This window comes from Perna viridis, chromosome 2 (assembly GCF_037379345.1).
Source record: "Perna viridis isolate PV_CMFRI_1.1 ecotype Kerala chromosome 2, ASM3737934v1, whole genome shotgun sequence".
Taxonomy (NCBI): Eukaryota; Metazoa; Mollusca; class Bivalvia; order Mytilida; family Mytilidae; genus Perna; species Perna viridis.
In genome coordinates, this window is record NC_142446.1 from 37,298,581 (window position 1) to 37,321,362 (window position 22,782).

The 22,782-nt window shown below is 29.7% G+C and overlaps 1 protein-coding gene across 3 annotated transcripts; it reads right to left on the minus strand.

Annotated features, from left to right (window-relative positions):
- Positions 1–38: 38 nt before the first annotated feature.
- Positions 39–17,658, minus strand: LOC148624899 (kidney mitochondrial carrier protein 1-like). 3 transcript variants are annotated; one of them, XM_088568024.1, is made up of 11 exons: positions 17,591–17,658; positions 13,652–13,782; positions 11,898–12,045; positions 11,185–11,279; positions 10,584–10,669; positions 10,090–10,188; positions 8,960–9,084; positions 8,659–8,719; positions 3,316–3,423; positions 2,642–2,722; positions 39–1,545 (listed from the first exon to the last, which is right to left on the minus strand). In XM_088568024.1, exons 2-11 carry the CDS (start codon positions 13,707–13,709, stop codon positions 1,507–1,509), a joined length of 900 nt encoding a protein of 299 aa, XP_088424150.1. In that variant the 5' UTR covers positions 13,710–13,782; positions 17,591–17,658; the 3' UTR covers positions 39–1,506. The 3 variants fall into 3 exon arrangements, with proteins under 3 accessions (XP_088424150.1, XP_088424148.1, XP_088424149.1); XM_088568022.1 differs by lacking the exon at positions 17,591–17,658 and adding an exon at positions 16,186–16,334; XM_088568023.1 differs by lacking the exon at positions 17,591–17,658 and adding an exon at positions 14,426–14,514.
- Positions 17,659–22,782: the final 5,124 nt, after the last annotated feature.

The window sequence follows — 22,782 nt, forward strand, 5'->3', positions numbered from 1 at the left end:
ACTAATTATAATTAGATTGAATGAGAAATAAAACAACAAAATTTTTCCATATTTTTTATTAAGAGAAAAAAATTCATAGTTCTGTTCTCCCTTTTCACAAAATGTTAACTCATACAATTAAACATCAATAAAAATACAAGGTTTTGAGAATTGTTTTTAAATACCTCTTTTTCTCCATTTCAGAGTTCTTTTTTTTAATTGTTTGAATAGCACTTGTTTGATACAATTATATTTTGATATTAAAAAAATTGTAACAATAATTAACAATAAACAAAAATAATTTAGTTTATAAAATTACAAATAAAGAAAAGGTAAAGGGACATGATCATAATCGTAAGTTTCAATCAAGAACAATTGCTCTATCCTAATAATATTTACAGCTAACTTTTAGTAGCATTAAAAAAAGGCATATATGGTAACCACAACAATTCAGCATACAAAATTTTACCCAAATGTCCCTATGTAATTTAATGCATCTAAAAAAATTATGAATATGAATGCAGGAGGGGAGATAAGTTAACAGAATGCATGTTGTCCTTCCCCACAGTTGTTTCTTAAAAATAATAATCATGCCTGTTTCTAGATGTGTCTAAAAATTTTTAAGATTTACAATAATATTGATAAGAAACTGGAAATATTTTTAGCTTGAGATCAATAAAACTTTACACCATTCCATTCTTGGAAGTCTTAATCTTCACATAAAAATACACAATATATACTGCCCCTAACAATGTCAACTTCAACATAAAATACCACTAAAATCCTGTAAAGTAGACGAAACCACACTTAACAGATAAATCAGTGATTTACCTGCATAACATACACTGTATAAATATCATTAATATACCTGGTAATGAGTATCACAGGAATAAAAAGGATTTCTCAAAAATTCATCCAATCTTATTGTTACTACATTTTTTTGTATATCAATATAATGAGATTCCTCATTTGCAATCTTGCAAGTAAGTGAATGGTGAAGTTCACTGCCATCCTTCTAAGAAAATGACAGGCAATCTTGACTGTTAGCTTGATCAAATTTTGTTCAGTTTCATACTTCTACAACCAAAGTAGTCATAAAATCACATATAATTAATTCAAACCAGTCAGATCTTTTAAAATTAACAATAAAAATACACAATATCTTTTTGACACCTTTACATAACTATCATTATTTCAACTACTAAGTAAATACATTATTTCCAACCCCCATTTCTCAATAAAGTATCCTATGTCCACAAAACTCAATTACATTTTCGTCTAATCAAAGATTATTTCTTTCCTAAAATTCCATAGCTCACATAGCAGCTAAAGATCAAAGATATAAACAAATTGTATGATTATTTATCACTATTTTAATCTATTGCGTATTGTATTTCCATCCAGTATCTCCAGAAAAACCATGGCTGTTTCCTCCCTCCATTTAGAAGCACCACTTGTCTTGGGACTGTTTCCATATTTGGTAAAGCCAATATAATCAGTAAAAGTTCTAAGATTACTATCGCAGTCTCAGTTGATTTTCTTCAGTTGTTCATAGGTCATGAAGAACTGGATATTGGTTAAGGAAACGTTTGGAAACAAGCTACAGATACAGTATTATAGGACATATTTAATATTTACCTTAAACAGAATGAATATCAATCAAGTTTTATTATACTGCAATATTTCATTGTTTGTTGATTTCAATTTACTATTAAATTTAACCCCACCCCCCCCCCCCCCCCCAAAAAAAAAAAAAAAAAAAAAAAAAATTACACTGAGAACTAAAAGACGTTAATACATCAACAATGAATACTGGTAACCCATGAGGAATTTACCAACACATTATCCTTTGGATATATTTTTGTATAAACTCTAAATTTTATCTAAATCTTCATTATCTTACATTTACATAGTCATCTAACAATAGTTGACCAGAATATCCCTGCCTCCCTTGTCTTAAAACATGAAAAACCTTAACAAAATCTCCACTTACAGGTATTTATCAGTAACCATAATTCTTTTTTTATATGGACGTCTACATGATGCCTAACATACGTATATTCATTGAGTTTATGAGGTGTGAACAGGTTAAACCAGTAAGTTGGATTATCTCCCCTTACTGGCGTCATACAACAATTATCTTTCCTCACATTCATCTACCTATGATGCCAAACCTTCACATTAAGTTTAAAATCTATCAAGAGTTATTGAGAAGTTAGGCTTACAAGACTAAAGCATGTTAACCTTAAGTAGGACTATTTCTTTCTTGCAAACATGTAACAATAATTATCTCCCCAGGGATGAAAAAAAGGACAACGGCAATATCCAAAGCAAATATACTTTAAAAATAAAATATCACATCAATGTTTTCCTTCAGCTACATAAAGGAACTAACTTTTTCATACGTATAAAGTTTCATCAAAATTTATTGAAGAGTAGATAGAGTTGCAAGTCTTAAAAGATAAGTGGACAGACAGATATCCTGTTTGACTGAAAGCTGGGGTATGTAATGACTGATCAATTGAACTTTAAATTACTCAAATTTATTGGAGTATCGATAACTTTTGCAGGAAATCTGGGATTTATTAGTCCTTTATAAAATTGCTTCAAGACATCCACTTGTTAAACATTGAAGTTTATTGTTGCAACTCTGAAAGGATACAATGATGTTCCACGGTCCAAGCCTGACCCAGGTTGGTACAAAGCCTTTATATAATGCCATAAATCCCTCAGTTTTGACAGTCTACAATATACAATGGCTTACATCAAATATTCATAATATACGTCTGTAACAAATTTCTTATTTTTTGTTGTCGACCAGACTAAGAATTACAGTAATATTTTGTCAAAGCCATACATGTCAGTGTTTAAAAACATGTCTAACATGGGATGATAAGCTTGGCCTTTACCCTGTGATATTGGCCTTTAACTTATGACCTTGATAATCAATGTTCAAAATATTAAAATATGTTCCAAGTTTGGTAAAAACCATATATATAATATAGCTCTTCCCATCACTTTTTTCAGTTACTAGTCCTAACTGCCAACCTCAATATTTCCTTTTTAGATGTGTATAATGAGTATGGATATGGTGAATATGTCAAAGAGGCAACAACCCAATCTGTATGTATATTACCCATTATAATAAAAATTTCACAATCCCTTAACACTTAATAACTAATCTTTTGTACCAGACTAGAATTTAATGGCTCAGACCCTATTTAAAGTAAGCATAAAGACAGAAAATCTATGGTTCACATCCCCTGAGCTTTGTCAATAAGGAAAGATAATAATTTACAAAAAAAAAAACAAACAAACAAAACAAAACATTTTAACCTGCACTAAACAATCAATAGAAGAAGTGTAAATAGCTTTCCCCACGGAAGCACTTCCACCGTCCATAACTAATGTTGGTTTTAGCTTCTTCTGATTCATCATTCGTGTCTGAAATAGAAACAAAACATACAGACTTGGTGCCACCCAAAATTTTCAAAAAGTTCAAACCACAAGGTTTTAGTTCACAAATATGATGTTACATGTCTTATAAGATGAATCACATAATACAAATCCATCAATCATAATAGTATGTAAGAACAAGCTCTTGTAAGAAAAGCAAATAACAAAATTTTCAGAAATACAGAAATATATGTGACCATTCCACACCTACTAAAATTCAGACTAGAATTAATTGTTTGGAAAGTTATACCTAACTATGAATATTTAAATTCAATCAAGAAAATGTCCTAAATTAGAGTTTAAATACATCCCTAAAGTGAATGGATTTATGTGTAGTTAACATTTCATCAAAATTGAGTCTTAAGTTTTCTGCTGTTTTTTTCTTCCAATTATATTAAAATTTTAGACATCCTAATCCAAAGGTGAAGATAGTGCTAGTGTTTTCTAAACATTTTTTTTTCTACAAGAACAAAATTAAATTTACAATTTTACAATGAATAACTTTAACAAACAAACACAGATGTAGATTTCATAGGAAACTTATCTGTAGAAAATAACTGATTTCATTTGATTGTTCCATGCCTTACATCCAGTTAATGATAACAATCATTCCCTGTATAAGATTTGATATAGGAGAGGGGAGTATTTTTTCCCAGATAATAGTTTCAAACACTTCTAAATTCAACAATTTAATGGTGAAAACAAAACAAATGAAAATAAAAAAAAAGTTTATCAAATATAAAACGTTACTACACACGAAAGGGGAAACAAATTCTTGTTTACAGATAATTTGAACCTATATGGACAAGAAAACAAAATAAATGCATTGTAAGGTGAAGCTTGGTATGACATTCAAATGTAGGGTAAGTATAGACTCACCATTCAAGCTTCATACAGCTCTGAAGTAGGAATTTGAATAAGTATTTGACAAAGGACAAGAACTTGACCAGAATCAAAGTGGCCATGTTTTGGCACTTTATCAGTAAATGGTTCAAGTCCCAACACCAAATCAATCCTAACCTTCCTTTTATAGTACGGCACTTTTTTTGTGCCTTGTGATACATTGTGCAATGTTATAAAGATATATATGCTTATACTCAAGTTATTGTATTGATGTCAATGTCGACCAACAAGGACGACAATATTCTAGTATTAGATGATAGTAATTTTTTGCAGTCATATAAAAACAAACATAAAAAAATATATAATGTAAATGAAGTATTAAAATACATGACTGCTCTCCAGAATTTATTATGAACAAATTTCAGAAAGGTGAATAGAATACATAGAACAAGCAAATGATTCTTTTCTAATGTTTTCTCATTTATACTTAGTTTGAAATATGCCAAAATATTTAAATCAGATATGCTTGGTTAAGACCCTGATTGCCTCAAATTAAATTCCTAAAATTTTGTTACTTTTATTTTTTAACACAGAACTAAAATGTAGGAGATTAATTTCAGTTATGATAAGTATTAAGTTTTTTTTTACATTAGGTTTGGTATTATACAGACAATATAAAGGTAGTTCATAAGTAAAACTCAATAAGCTTTCATGGTTAAAAACTAATGAAAATATCAGACTACCACCAAGCTCAAAGTAGAAAAATGAAGTAGTACATGCATGCTTTCAAGGGCTATTTAAAGGGTCAAATTCTTAAAAAATAATGGCTAAATTTAGCATTTTTTAGGGCTTTTAACACAAAAATAAGGGATGACATTCTTTCTTTTTCAATTATAATACTGAAAGAAAAACAAGTTACTTACCACTGGCTAAAGACAACAATATAAAAGCTATTTACCAACCCAGAAGATCATGTCAGTGGCCATTAATAGTTGTATTCAGCAACTGCTAATGACCACCAAAATGTCATCTGAGTTGTTTATTTGATCATAATATTCATTTTCTGAGAGTATACTAAGCTAGATTTCATTAATACAAACAATATAAAGGGAAATTCCAATTTAAAAAATTTAAAATAGAAAAATAAGTAATTTCTCAACAAAAATAGGGCTTTTTTAGGATTCTTCTGCTTTTATTTGGATAATTTGGGCTGCTTTTTAAAAATAAAGTAAATTAGGAAAATAGGGGCCCGCTTGAAAGCCTGTACATGAAAAAAAAGTCACTGACTGGAGGAACTTTCATTTTTTAACTAAATTCATTGCACAGATTATCAAGCATATCTGATTTCACAAAACTATGGTATAAAATTCAAATAATTCCTTTTTTCAATTATCTAAGTTTCCTCTTCACAAACCTCCATAATGCAAACAAAGAAAACCTTAATTTGACAATAATATTACAATGTGATGTAGCTACAAAGGAAATTGAATGAATTATTTACACTTAGCTACCATACAACCCACATAAGTAAGAAGTGTGAGAGCAGGGTGGGGACATAGCCACGCCCCCAGTGCTATTTCACATCCTCCTCTACGTGGGTAACCGCCTTCATTTTTCCTCTGGCGCTGGTTCCGTTCAATACGATAGCTCGAGCTATAAAACAATAATCAACTAACTAGTAAAGGTTACATGGTCTAGATAGACCAAGTTTACAAAAAGGTTGTGACAATATATTAAACATATGATACATGATAATATCCCACTGAGATATTTTGACTTTTTAAGTTAATTGTCGAATAGATGTTGTGATGAATAATTACTTGGTGCAGTCGTCATTCCTTATCAGTGGCCAATTTTCATACCCTAGTTCTTTTGATGGAATAAGTATATGGAATATCACTGTCTGTCTACATGTCATGTTTTTACATGAAAAAAGTTTCAAAAGAGACTCCAATAACATTTTTGTTTCAACATCCTTATGAAAGGAATGTCCTTTTCATTTTTCACTGATTTTAGATTTTTTTGGTTGCAGTTATGGGTTTATTATGTGCATTGATTTTGCCATTTAATACAAAAGCTTTTTTTGACAGATGTATTATTGTTTACTGCAGTCAATACCAATAGAAGAACTCAACATACTTCTAAGAATTTTTAGAATTTTTAGATAAAATGTTCTGTTTATGAAAATCAGTGTTAGAAACTGAATTTTTTTGTCAACACAGACCCATCATAATTTTATGTAGACAGTACTGTACAAAAATGTACATTTCAAAGGAAATTGAGCTAATTTCATCATAGACCTGCTTGATTTTATACAGACTTGGTCTGTAGCTCTACTGCTAATTTCTTTCACTGGAAAAAGGATTATATTTCTTTCAAATAATTTCCATCTTTTTGTTTCTAAGTTATGGGACTTAAAAAGCAATGAAACAGGGGGAATGCACATACAAGTACAAGTATTATGTGCCGTAGTCTATTTTTTTTTTTTTTAAATTGAACTCAGATTATCTTAAACCCATTTATATGATGCTAACTTCCATGTAAAGTGACATCACTTAGCAGTATCAATGTTTTATAATTTGCAAAGATCAGATTAAAGTCACTTGGACTGACCACAAATAAAAAACCTTCAATTTTACCTATGTATTATAGACTGACTGCAACAAAATCATTTAGCAATAATAAGTAATTTGGGAAACTATTATTTTTATTTTTTTTGCTTTTTCCTTATTAGGACAAGACTGTCAAAATACCTCTAACAAATAAATAAGATAAGTAAAAAACAATATGCAATCATGAACAAGATATCTTAAAAATAATTGTTTTCTGATTTCATTGAAGTGTTTGCAGGCTACAGGACTTTGTTCAACTTTATCAATGTTTTTTTTTCCTGAAAAGAATAACAAATCTTAATGAGAAGACTTTTCCTCATTTCTTTAAAAGAAAAATATATATCAAAAGCTGAAATGCAAGAAATAATACTTTTCAACAAAAGTTTTAACAAGTATAAAGTCATATCCGTCAATCAAATTGCCAAAATTTCATTTTATGTAATTAAAAAAACTTAAACAGCTTTTTAAGGGAAAAAGTTTTCAAGTTGAATAAGGTCCTTTGAATGGAATGGGCAGTTTGATATTGATATTTTTGGTATGATCAAAATTGTATTTATCACTAACGTACCGAAGGAACTCCAAAACTTTAATGCCATTGTACAGTGTGAGTTTTTTAAACTTGTTGTGTATGTGTGTGAGGTTAGGCTAATGTGTATTTGTCTGTTAATATATACTAAGAGTTAACAGTGCTTAATTTAAATCTCTATAATTTCCTAATACACAATATTCATAGAACAATAAAAATATCTTGAGTTTACTTAGGTAAACAACTGCCTTCTGCTTTTTTTCATGTTTTTCTGTTTTTTTTTTTTGGTAATACATTGTATATATAGTTTTTGTATGGCATAATAGATGTTTTTATTAATTTTTTTTCTTATATTCAAATCTGCTTGTTGGGAGGAAATATAAAGCAAAACTTTTGTTTTTTTATGACTCTGAGAAAGAAATATTTTATCTCAAATGTTTTAAATTTATGTAACAAATAACAAGGATATAAAGTACAAAACCTTTCAGTGTTTTCACCTTGGTAAATTAGTATGTGTATCTTATTTTCATAATATTTAAGAAGTATTTAAAATTGTATTTGATAAGTCCTCTTAGAACTTAAAATTAAAAAAAAGTATTATGAAGAACTTTCCATATTTCTAAAAAGAATTATGTAACACTTCAAGCTTTAGAACATTATTAAGAGACTAAAATTTAATTTATTGATTATAAAATCCATTATTTAATGCACTACATTATGCTTTAATAATATTTAACCAACTTCAAACAAGAAAGACTATTTGTTTCCTTATTATTTTTTATATTTAAATGTCAGAACAAGGAACAGATAAAGAAATTTTATTACTTTTTGTACTTCTTAATCTTATTTTAAAACTATAACTTCAAGTTAAAATGAAATGAACTGAAATTCAAAGCTCGTCAAGAATATATATATGATCTGTTTTTGATATTAAAAAAAAATACACATGCAAATATCTACTAAAGTAACTATAATAACTAAGGCTATGTAATGCTAAAGGTAAATCCAATTAGTTTTCAATTTGATTGAAAAGTCAGAGCATAAATGTATCACCACAATAAATAATTTTTAAAATTCAGTAAATTTTATGGTCTAATAAAATAAGATACATCTATAAATGATAACTTTAAGCAGATTTGATTATACATAAAGAAACCCCCAAACAATTTGATCATACCATATTTGTAGCAGCGTTTGGTGTAAGCCAATGATCTAACAATAATGTCAGAACATTAGTATTACCTTGACAACATCTATTGGTGTAGAGGCTATGGCACCAGCTAGACCTGCTAAAAAACTGGCTCTGAAATAAAAATAAAAAGTTGATCTTGTGATACCACCTATTCAAAATTTTCAAGGTGGATATTGGTCATGAAGGTTAGAATGAAATACATGGTTATTGAATTGAAATCATAATTAATCATGGAAAGCGTTTTTGTTAAAAGTTATGAAAGATTTTAAACAGCCTGACAGACTTTAAAAAAAAAAAAACAAAAACAAAAAAAAAACATTAATAATACTGAAATTTTTTCTCTCAACTTACAAAAAATGAGTAGGTTTACAGTCACCCATGAAACCAGATTGCACTATAAGTTTTTTGCATAAATCATATGCTGGTAGTTCTACACCAGCTACGGTGGCCGCTCTCTGAGCTGTGGGACCAACACCCTACAAATATATCATAATTCATATAAGGATTAACAACTGCTCTAATTGAATTTATCTCTGAATTCGTTCATATCTTGATCCTATTGTAACACTAAAATAGTCTGAAACAGTGGATTTATTGCATACATACTGTAAGCATGCCAATTTTTGCATGGTGTTAATTTTGGTTACATTTGTCATGAAATATATGATGTATTTGCAAAAACATCTCACACACAATAACTTTGTTTAATTTTTTCCAGACATTTTATATGTACGATGTATGATGATGATTATGTATGATTGTGAGATTTACACCCAACAAATCTAGAAAAATAGCACCCCGTGAAAATTTCAACTTTACAGTACATATTTTTATATCATTTACTTTGTTAAAGTTACATCAAAAAGGTATCAAATACGTCCTCAATTCTTAAGAGGAAAAACAAATAGTTTTGAGATACATTTCAAAACTTTTTTTCTCATCTCTCTTTTTACTACATATCACTAATGAAGAATTTGTTCTGAATTCTTCAAAATTCATATCTACATGTAAGTAGTTTTACTTCTGAAAAAGTAAAGACCATATTAAAAATCAGTGATCAAATTTAAGGGGAAATACTTGCTAAATGCAAGTTGAAATTCAATTTTGCTAGTAGAAATTATTTCCACTAAAATTTGCTAGTGGAATTCTGTATGTCCAATAGGTAAAGTCCAGAAATAACCCAAAAAACTTAAATTTAGTGAGTGTAAATTTTCAGTACTTGCTTAATTTATCTAGTGGAAAAAATTCTGAAATTCAATCCGTCTGTTCCAGTTATAAATAATTGAGTGAGAACAACATTTATTGACAGTAACAATTAACTGTTTACAGTAGCTATTATATAAAATTAGATACGATCTCACAAACCTTTTTTTCTTGAGAAACATCATGAAAATTAAAAAAAAAAATAATTTAAAATTCATTTATCTATATTGTATGACCATTATATGGCGGAATTATGGTACTATATAAAAGAAACAAACCCGCCACAACCCTCGCACTCCCTCTTGTTTATATATGTTGACGAATGCTGAGAACATATCTTCTTTGATTCCATCTTTTCCTGTTGCTTGCATGCGCACCTACAATAAATTGGTATATAAAAAATATCACATCTGAAATAGACTTGTTTTGTGTACATGTAATATACTTACTTAACATAATAAAAGCATACTGAGAAAGTTAAAGAAGATACATTGCTTGCATTTATGAAGACAACATACCTGATAAAATAAGCTCTTCTTTGCTAGAAATAGTTAAAACCCTTCCTACATTCACATAATAAAGTTTAATATACATTGTTGCATTATTTTGACTCTGTGTTCAGAGCAGTACACTCAACCTTTGCTTATTAAGAATTGTAACTCAGGCTCTACCATGAGACAAACGATTTCTTCTGGATCTCTTTACATTTAGTATTCTAGAGCAGAATGCTAAAATTATGCTAAAATAGAATAACCATTATTTTTTTACCTACCTTGAGTAGATCTGTGGGATTCGCTGCAGCACTGGAGACAATTCCAGCCACGACACCACACAATACATTGACTGATAAGGTTTCATCTAAAACAAATAATCATATCTTTTCAGTCTATATAAATGTCAAATTGACAATGGACTGATGGAGTGCCTTTCTACAAGGGGCAATAATTCAAAAATACTCCACCTCTACAATGTATTATTTGAGAGAGAGAAAAAAAAAAAAAAAAAAAGGCAGTGGGTTGAAAATAAAAATGGGCAGAGTAGTGAATGTTGATTTTATTTAGGTTACATGCAGGATTTAAGCACTATTTTCATTCAGTGCCATGTGTAATACAGTGACCATAAATAAATAGATCATTTGCCTATAACCACACAGGAAAATAGGAATCAATCCAACTCCAGCTATTTTGTACAATGCTTTTTCTAGTGACCTTATACAGAGTTAGAAATAGTAGCCTGCCCCCCAGCCTGAGACTGGCTTTTTTCTGGGAGGGTGGCTAAATGTAGCAAAAATTAATATAGCCATATAGTAAATACATTGAAAAATTTTATTCAGGACTGGCTAGAATTTGAGCGAGTTTCCTACCCTGCCTTACCTTCTGGATTAGGTACAAATGTTCTCTTCAATGAATGGTAGACTCCTATTTTTATTGTGCCATAAGATGCCTGTCTTAGTAAAGCTGGAGCAATTCTGAAAATAAATTGAAATTACATTATGGCAACCATGGAAAAAGGTGACACTTTAAGCATACATTGTATTGTAAGTTACTGATCTGATTGGCTGGTAAAAACATTCACTTTACTGACCACAATGTTCAATAATAAAGATGGTGTAAAATGAATCTAAAAAGCTCTAATCACAACATATATGTTGTGATTAGAGCTTGTATATATGTCCCAATGTAGTCTCATCCATTAACCTACCCAGTGCAAAGTTTTTATTCTATTCTCCCAATTCCTGCTTTTCTTTAGAAATACATGTATGGCTAAAGTGATTCTTATCCAATTTAGACTTCTATGATTTTTATTTTTTTAGTACAATTAGACCATTTGAAGTTAATTTCTTGGTTCTTAGGAGGATTTTCATGTCAAAACCAATTAGAGAGGGAGACATTTCCTCTTACCAATTGCCCCAAAAAGTGACGAAGGAAATTTCTACATACTTCATTTGCAATAAAATGATGAGGGAGGTGCTTATTCAATAATTTTTTATTATGATAATTAAAGTGGCTAATGAGGTACCCTCAGAAGAAATGAGGGAAGGCCTAACTGAAAACCAACGAATCAACTTTGTGAGACCTTAACTTACCCTGAATATAGAGACTGTATTCCTTCTTCTTTTAATATTCTGAAGAAGGCATGGGACATACCCCGGTACTTCAGCTCTGTTAGACTACAGTCAATTTTCTGACCTTGTATCTGTAAACGAGTCTTAGTGGTATCTATGGGAAATGTCCCTAAAATACAAAGATAAATGAACTAATATTTAACATTTTATACACTTACGTTGTGACAGTCTGAACTGTTAAACATTAATTTTGCCTGATTCATGATCCACATAATTTTTTTACTTACTGTACACATTGCAGTTATCTGGGGGTATTCTTCCTATTTTAACAATGGACAGATAAGAGTGAAAACCTTAAAAACTTTTTTTCTTTAACCAAAGGCTGATAACTATGAAAACTAATACATTAACAGATATAGTAACCCATATGGTGCACCTAATATAACTCCCAGTTTTTTTTATGAGTTTATATTGCTAGTGCTGCTGCAAGGTGTATGTACATCCTCTTTTTATCCTGTGTTCACGTTCAATTCATGTTTTTTTTTTTTAATTTAACATACATGAATTATCCCACTGCTGATACTTTGGTATTTTTTTTGGCTGAAATGCAGTATTTGAACACGAATCATGAGTTAAAATTGTGATGCGATTTAATCTGATTCACCTATTTAAATTTTGATGGTTTAATATTTTACCTGTATCTTTTATTAATACCTGAATTCCTTTTAAAATAGGAAATTCAGGATAAGAAGACATTTTACTATTCCTTTGATTACTAGGTAAAAGTCTGTGTATTCAATTTAGATATTTTTATTGGTCTGCTGATGCCATAAAATACCTTTAAAAGTTCCATGATACATTATACATGGAAATGACGTACATGTATCTAAGTTAATGAACCATATATATAGGTAACTGGAAACAAATCATATCATATAATGTTAATGTACATGTACCTACAAAACTTCTAGAATGAAACAAAATTTTATTTCTGGGTTAGTAACTTCCATTCAATGTCAGGATATATCATAAAGATAGGGAGTATTTTACTGCCATTTTCCAATAACTACATGTACATGTAAATTACTTTTAATACTACAGTTTAAATAGATAAAAATATAATTGAACATTTAAACTATGTGTTTAAGTAGTACAACATAGAAATGAACTTTTTTTCCTATGAAATCTTCTAAATCATTGGCATGCAACATTCAATGACTGACAAATTTCACTATACAAGCAAAGCCTTTTCCTGGTCAGGGCAGTAAAACTATGATTTTAATACATGTATAAAGACAGACAGATGTCAGACAACACCTGTGATGTATTAAGTGCTATAAATTTCAATACATTAATATTTATACATGTACATCTCTCGTCATGCTGTACACAGGGTCAAAGTTCTTCTGGATCCTTTAGCGAGGAATGGAAATATTAAGAAGCATAATTACATGATTCTTATATTTGAAAGACCAAATTAAGCATGTCTAAAAAATAAATTTGCAACCCAACATTTAAACATATAAAAAAGACAATAAATGAAAAAAAAAAAAAAAGAAAAAAAAAAAAGAAAAAAAACAGGCATGAGGAAATAAGCCTAAAAAATGACTGCAGTGTCCACTTAAAAAAATCTTCATGGGATTCAGCTGCATAATTCTGTTTTCGAAAATATATATATCATTTAGGGGTTATGTCTATATCTGAATAATGTAAGCTGTAATTAAATTGTTATGAAATATGAATTAAAGATATAAGTGCATTCAATGACAACATACCAGTTTCTGCTACCATGGAAGCAACTCCTCCATACAGAAAAGGACGCCAATCGTTCATTCCTTTCAAATGTCAAAAGTAGGTGGCAGAACTTTGGTTGTCGGCGTCTAAGTTCTCAATACTACAAAATGTTCTGAAAAGGCAAACAAATTCTTAATTACTTCCACAAAAATCAATATGGCAAGTCCTATCCTGGTACAGAAAAATTAATAGTAAAATAATTTGGTTCTATCACACACTATTTTGATACAGATAATAAAACTAAAACATGCAATAAATTGATAAAATTATTAGCTTGCACAAGACGCCAAACTGATTTTAAGTGCTTTTATAACTCAATTCCATGAAATATTATAGTGTTTGTACCTTCACCCACCAGCACAATGTCTACAATATATACAGGTATCAACTACCTCCAAGTGAACATTTTATTTAATCTCTAATTCAGTTCAGGAAGAGAAAGAAAATTTTTATTTCCAAAATCTGAAAACATTCATTGTACATGTTTACAAAATGCTTTTCAAAAGTATTCAAAACGTGAACATTCATGTACACTTAGTATCAGATTTTTTTTTAAAAATTAAAAACTTTAAAAAACTTTAAAATGTAACTAATTGTGAAAACTTCATGGCATTCAGAAAAGCAAAGAAATAGATTACATTGATGTTTTCTAACAAAGGAAAGGGTTAGTTTTTGAACAGGTACATACCCCAAACCCCTAAAAAAAACCAAACAAACCACATAAATCAACTGATTTTCTACAAAAACTTACTTACATGGTTTAATATACATGTACATGTACTTCAAGAAGGAAGTTAAAATACTAATAACACTAGAACTTCAATACCTTACAATGGCAAGGTGCCAAATTTGATATCATTTGCATTCAAAGATGCAATAATAGCTATAACTATCAGGACATCATAACACCAACCTGGCAACTCAAGATGTAATAATAATCAGGAATTCTAACTTCAACTGCAAAAACTTTCAGATGAAAGGAGTATTTACTCGTTAAAACCCCCACAACACCGTCAAGTCATACATCAGAAAAGCATTACTGTTACATAACCAGTAAATTAATGCCATCTACATCCTAAATCTAATCAAATTGGATACAATTATCTCTATCATTAAAATTTTCCCAACCTCATACAAAAGTGCCAATCACGATAATCAATCACACCAAGGTCTCACAAAATATCTTTATCTATATATTCCTAGTTATACTTAAAGGTCACATAAGGACAGATTGTGTTTAATGAAAGACATTCCAAGTATGTCAGTTCTGTTCATTCATGCATTCTGAGTCTAGGTACAAATTATAGTATACAAAGTGCATCACAATCTAAAGGGCAATTTATGGGAAAACATTTGAGCTACATGTACTTCCTTTTGACCGATATAAAAAGGAAGAAAAGGTTTGTTAGAGATTTAAAAATCCACTTACAAAAGGAACATAAAACTTAATCAATGAAAATGTGACTGAAATATTGTGAACGAACTAACATGTCATGGTATGATTTTTGGTTAATGATAACTTTAGTTTGTAACTAGAATCTAGGAAATGTTTAACTGTTTATCCTCATTACATGCATATACATGTCCATGTATATTATTGTATCTCAGATATGTACAAATGTACCAACATGTATTTCATTACACTACAAAACATACCAAAATCAATAAGCTGTCTAATCTTTTTATGATAGAAACTATAATCATGGCTGTCATAGCTGTAACACCTTTTAGAGGACATTTTAGCATCTGATTTTCATTAAATGGTAAAAACAAACACAAAAATTGAAATAATCAATCTACTACACCATGATACTATGGTTCTGTATAGGTTTCATACCAAAGTTGTAATGAAAGTAATGACCCAGTAACCAAAATAAATATACATACAAATGTAACATTTGACCTTGACAGAATAAACTTGACATACAATAAAGACAAATGTTCCTCTTCTAAGGGAAATAATTCCACTTTTATATTCTGTTCTGTTTTTGTATTATTGAACATTAACTTATGTATATTTAAAAGCCAATCATGTAGAAAGATGTTTTATTTGCTTATTTTGTAATTAAAGTCTAAAATCTGGTACACTTGGAATCCAATATACTTTTTTTTTATATCCATAACTGTGTCAGTTTGTATTTGTATATGACTTCAATAGAAATACAATGTACATGTATATATCCAATAGCTGGGCCTGTTTATCATTTAGTTATAGTCTTTATTAACAGTATACATCATACTACAATGTATTTATGGAACATTTTGACAGCTGACATACTGCAATAGCCATGCAAATTCTTCCAACAGCTTTATCACCTTTATTAATAGTATCATAAGTATTTTAGAAGAAAAAAAAAAGACACAACATAAATTTGCAAAAATAAAAAGCTTTGTACATGTATTGAGTCTGACCAAATTCAACAAACATGTATTCTGTAGTGATCCTAAAATATGTACTTTTTCCCCATATCCTTGTCAATCCTTAAAATATTTCGTGCAAAGTTATATCCTTTACCTTTGCTTCAACTCTATTGCCTTTTATAATCCTTTTCACAGCCTGAACTTAATTAAACCAACTACCCACGTACCATATGTACATCTAAACAGATTTCAGAGATTAAACAATGTACAACACAGTTCTATGGTTTTCAGGATATATATTTAATTATAAAAAATCAATGACACGTAGTTATATACATGTACAACATCAAGATATCAGCTATATAAACTAAACAATTTCACCTTCATATGACTTTACCATTCAACAAGAGGTGAATAACTGTGACAATAATTTAGAACAATAAATATTGATTGTGTACACAATGTGCATGTATTTCATACCTCATGGTACACCAATCATGCAATTTCTTTCAACATCTGCAGTTTAAACTCTCAATACACATACATGTATTATCGAGAACTAGAAATACTTCAACTTGGATTTCATTAAAAGTTCTTTACAAGCAATTTCTTCCATCATCTGCACAATTAATGAACCCTACTTATCATATCATGATATAAAAATACTGATAACTTACAAGTCTATACCATTAAAAGTTCACCAGAACTTTTTGTCTGCGTGTACATTTAGTTCATCATGATGAAAGCATGTACACAGTGGTATCATGAGTGAACCATGAATTTTGCATTCACCAAATAGTTTTCTTTTTCAATCTAAATCCGATTGTACATAAGGTAACATATGATTAATTAATTATTCATAAGATTGCATAATCACATAAATCAAACTTTAAATATCTTAATATTATCTAATGATAACTCTAATCAGCTTTATAAGAGTAACTAATTCTTAACAAACAGTATCTAAAAACAATAAACTATCCACTGTATAACAGTATTTAAAATTTCTTTATATTTCAAATAATTTACTTACTTGTTGCAAGGCCATAACAATAAGTATGGTACATTTTGTCTAGTATCTATTCATTCATTTTTACCTAACACAAATTTAACAAATCCAATCACTTGCATACAAAAGAAGTTCAAATTGCAGTAGAATTACTACATTAACCAATCTTAAAGTTTTCTGGTTATACATGTGTATGTACAAATTAGGCATTAAAAAATCTGTATCAGAAGATATCAACCAGACAAACTTACACATGTAGAACTTTTCAAGTGCTAAACTATACAAGCCATGGGGAACATGAAATAGTAATTCTAGAGCCCTGAAAACTGCAGAATCCAAAATATTACAATTATACAAATGCAACTACTGAACTTACATGTATCATTCTTTTAGTGTTTTTGTGAGAACTCCCTCCTTGAATGTAACTACATGTATTCCTTGCTCCTCTTTAACAATTGTTAAAATATCATTTCCTACTACAGCATTTATGCTACTTACCTCATACACTTCGAAAAGTACAGTAAAAATATAAGTAGAAATAGAGGCTTACATGTCCATGAACTACTTATCAGCCTTGTACAGTGCTTGGATGTTAGTAGACATACTTTCTCATTACCTTCAATAATTGTCTGATGCTTGCTTCATATTGGCAAAATGCCGAGGTATCTTTCTGGCCATAATTATTATCTTATGAAATTAAGACTGATGGGCCTATTTGGATGATTTTTGTTCCTGAAAGGACAATTTATGTATACAAGTCTGTCAATAACCTCCTTCACAAAAGGAGGTAAGTGAATCAAGTTATTTGCTAAATTTCAATTATGTAAAATGGGAAAGATGTCGCAAGCGATCAATATCCAGAATAATAAACCTGATACATTTGTCAATATCACATAGGTTAGGGAAGCTACATTTTATATTAATATCCATATTATCAATTATTTCATACAATAATCTCAATCAGAATTTATCATTTGTCTACTGCTTGATACAATGTACTTTTACAATACGATCAAATATTACTTTATCATTTTGTTGAAAAAGGTATAGTGAAGAAATTTGAGCAGAAACCTGTCACAGGTTTAGGTGAAATATAATTATAGTCTTGTTTCCTGCTACCAGAAAAAAATTGAGCAGGTATTAGGTAGGTAGGGAAATTATTTATTTTTCAAAAACATTTTACATCGAGTTAATGAGGAAACAATCTAGACTTGAACAGTGCTTGAGCGAAAATGTCCATAAAATTTTTAGGGTAGGTAGTGTAGTAGGAAACAGACATATCATTTTTTGGGCCCTTATTTGTTAGTCACTGTGGATTCAATAGTCTTTATTCAAAATTCACTTTGGAATAAAATTTTCCTACCAAAAACAAATATTAATTTTTTTACTTGATGAACAGTCACATTTTACATGTATATAGACTAACACTGGACTATCAGATCCAGTGTTTTGTTTACCATTATTTCAGGATGGTTGTCATTGTAGAAGTTGCTTTGTCAAGTAAATACAATTTTGCTAGGTTTTACATACATGTAATAGTTTTCTGCATTTTGTCAAACCAACATCTTGCTAAGTATCAAGAACAATACTGTTGAAAATACGATTTTGGTTAAAAGATGTTCATGTTTGCAGTAGGGTAACTGTCGGTTTTCAGAAATAATGTTTTTAAGCAACACAACATATATCAAGCAATAAATTCGTAATACAGCTGTATATGTACCAGGAATTTTGTAAATCTTTTTTTGCAGTTTAAACTTAGACCTACTAAGTTGTATTTTCCTCTCAGTCACTTCATGCATGATATTCTACTTTCTGTTCAGATGATCTTTCTGACCATCCAATCAGGTTTCAGCTTTCATGATATTGAAAGTATTCTAAAACAGAAAATTCTAAGGATTCTGGTCATCTGAACAGATAGAAGAATAATGAGATGCAATGACTGAATGCAACAATCAGTACATGTACATGTAGATCTATTTTTAATAAGAATTATTTGAATTATTATCTACATGTACAATGTAGCTCATCACCAACTGAAATTAAAACATGAACATTAAATATATGCTAGAGATCTTGGCTATGCCTCAATTTTTTTCACGTGGAAAACCTAATAAACTGGTCTTACATTTTACATTTACATTTACAGGAAATCATTGACCGAAACAAATCAATGCAGACTTCTATTAGTGTATTTACTGGTTTACCTCCTAAAACCAGTCATACACAACAGAGTTACAGTACTCCGGAATGTATTTCGGTTTTAATGCAAATTCAATGTGAAAGGACTCATGTTTACATAGTATTTAAATCTTTGGAACAAAACCAACATTTTTAAATAATGAATGAAAATACCAGTACTCTATACTTAATACTACATGTATGTAATTGTTTTTATATGGCAAGTTTCCATGAAGGACTTTAAAGAGATTGACAGATTTTTGTAACCTATTTTGCTGTTGGAATACACTAAAATGAATTTGGTCTGAATTTGTTTCACATTTCATTGGGAGAAAAGTTGTTACACTTCACTATCTTCTTGTTTCCTTGGAAACAGAACTTTCATATTGTACCAGTATTTATTTCTTTCATTGATTAAAAGATACAGGTAGTGTTTACAAATGTTAGTTTAATTAAGTTAAATAGAAATCATTTTTGATATGTCATACAGGCCTATATTTTCCATTTTTGGTTATCTTAAAAAACTTGCAAATTCATGTGTATGTTCAACTTTTTTATATTCACAAACATTTTTCTATCAATTACATGTAGGATAGTTTGCTACTTCACCATTAAAGAATATATTTCAATACAATATTATCTAATGAAAGACTAGAAATACTGTGAGCAAGCTCAAAAAGAGAATACCCCACTTCAAATGATGGAGTTAAATATATAGCCTTTCAGCTCAATTATCTCCATTTGGAGTTCACTGACAGTAACAATATTCCTTTATGCACATCTGTATATGATGCAATAACTGAATATGACTGCAAATTTACTGTAAACTTAAATTCCTGATAAAATGCACACTGCAATAATGTAATCTATCACTCCATTGAGTTTCATTACAATCATACATGTAAAATTCATTGAGGAGGATTTGCTGAAAAACACTTGAGTCCATGGCATCAACTGTCAATTTTATATTTTGTGTCCTAACATAAAGTCCTGATAATATGCACATCCCAATATGGTAATTTAACACTCCATCAAGTTTCATAACAAACCTCCAAGTACAGTAGTGCGGAAGATAAGAAGGCATGAGACAAAGTTTTTCTGAAGAACACCTAATCCCATCAGCTGTCATTTCTACATATTTTGCCAAAACTTACATGCAAATTCAGTATGCACATCTCCATGTAGTTATATCCTATCCCACAAAGTTTCGTAGCAATGCTGCAAGCAGCTTGAAAAATAGTTGTGGACAGATAGGGTGAAACCAACTTGTATAAACCCCCCAATTTTTGTTTGCAATAAATATATCATTCAATATATCAGAGTGACAACAAGGTTTTTTACTATTTTTTTTTACAAAAAATGAAAGTGTATGTTACTCCAGCAATGCTACAGGTTGTCAGACAACTTGTCTGGCATGATATTTTCTGACTTGGTCCCATCTTTACCTCTAGCATCTGACATGTTGAAAGCCACCGCAAATGTGAATAAGCTATACATGTGTCTTGAAATATTTTCAGTATTTTATTTACAAAAAAGAAGTATTACCCACCTGAAATCATGCAAAAGAAATCCCAATTTTTTGTTAAATACCTAGGAAACATTTGTGATGGAGACAGTTATCAAAGTGACCAGGCATTTTTTATTAGGTCAATAATTTTACAGAATACAATTTATTTTTGACACAACAAACTTTAAGTTGGTAATGACAATTTGTTAGTTAATATAATATTTTAAAACCCATAATTTTATCAATTGTATGCACACATTCAAAACTGAATGCTGAAAACAAAATACGATGTTCATTTATACTGTTTTTACAAAGGATTTCCAGGATTGCTGGATTTTCTCATCAGGTTGGTCATTTGTTTTTCTTAAGTTTAGTCACCTCCTTCCATGTTAGGGTAAAGAAACTGTATAAAATGTTTTAAATGGTAAATATTTCACTATAATTCTGCCTGTTTATAAGAATGTCGGAACGAGCGTAATGCTATATTGTGTTCAGACGTAAGAGGTTGGGGTATGGAGGAACAGAATTCCAACCTCTTACTTTGTAGGATTAAGTTTACGCATGCAACACAAGTTACAAAAAGATTTGGATTTGTAATTTAATGTGTAAAGTTATGCACAAAAATATTAAGCAAACATTATTAGTAAATACAACTTGGAGTTAATATAATATATTATATTTAACTCCTTGGTATATATTGAGGGATCCACACTAACAGTAGTCCAATGCCACCTTAATTTTGGACAGGACTACTTGAAAAATTTTCATGGTACATTTTCATCTATAGTAGGGAGGTCAGTCAAAATATGAAGTATGTAGAAAATGTACAAGTTTATATTAGTTTGAAAGAGCCCAACAAATGTAACTTTTTGGTGCAAAAATTTTTAAAATCGGTCAAGGGGTTCAAAAGTTATTACAATTTAAAGTTCAAAATTTTGGTCATTTTTCTTGCGAAGGCAATAATGTCACATTTTGGGCACTTCTGTGGCCCACATAAGTCAAACAGGTAAAGAAATTCATACATTGTGTCTTAATCATATAAATAAAGCCATTTCATACTTTGATTTAAGCCATTCAGGAAAATTGTATCTTAGATACAAAGAAAATTACACTTTTTTAAAATCGGCAAAAAAACACTTTGGACTTAGTTTTTTTTTGCTATGTGTCAACAGCATCATGAATTAAAGTGCCATTTTTGGATATTCATATTTGGAAATTGGAAGGTAGTAGAATTCTGATACTTTGCTGTTCTTTCAAGAGTAATCCATTAAACAGAAATAAATAAACAAATATTATGTAAAAACCTCTGATTTGTTTTTCATTGGAATCAAAAACGCTGCGGCAGACCCCCTTTTTTTTATATGCGTTTTTTCAACAAAAAAATACATTTTTGCTTACTAAGAATTCAAAAAAAATATTTAATTTTTTCTGTCACTTGTTTTGTGTGGCAATAAAGTTGCTTGACTTGAAAAATCATGTTTTTCTGCTCAAAAAAATTTTTTGAGGTAGAAAATTTACATTTTAGGGTAAATTTTAGAGCTATTTTCAGTGCAAAAAATGGCGAAAGGTCAGACAGAAAAAGACATTTTGAATTTAAAAGCAGTTTTTAGCACATGACAGTTATTGTTATTGTGATTAAATATGTAAAAACACATTTTTATCAAGAAATAATTGAATTATATTTAAAAATCAACAAGCAAATGTTGAAAAATGGGGGTAAATCGAACATTTTTGAAAATTTCAGATTTAAAAAAAAACCGCATATTTATGCTAATATTGATCAAAATATCAACCTACCATATACTTATGTGGTACCATTTTAAAGCTTAGAATCTAAGCTATCACATGAAGATACTTTCATCTTATTTTGCTATAAAATGTTTAATGTGGATGAAAATTTGTTAGGCCTATACCTTAAATGAAGCCAGACGATAATCAAAATAAACATACATTTTTGCTGCAAAAAGTGGCAAAATAATATTATATCAAGGTCTGGTCAATTCTAAGATTCCTAATGTAGTCTTGTAATGTTTTCTTGTTTAAATAGGGTCTTTAAA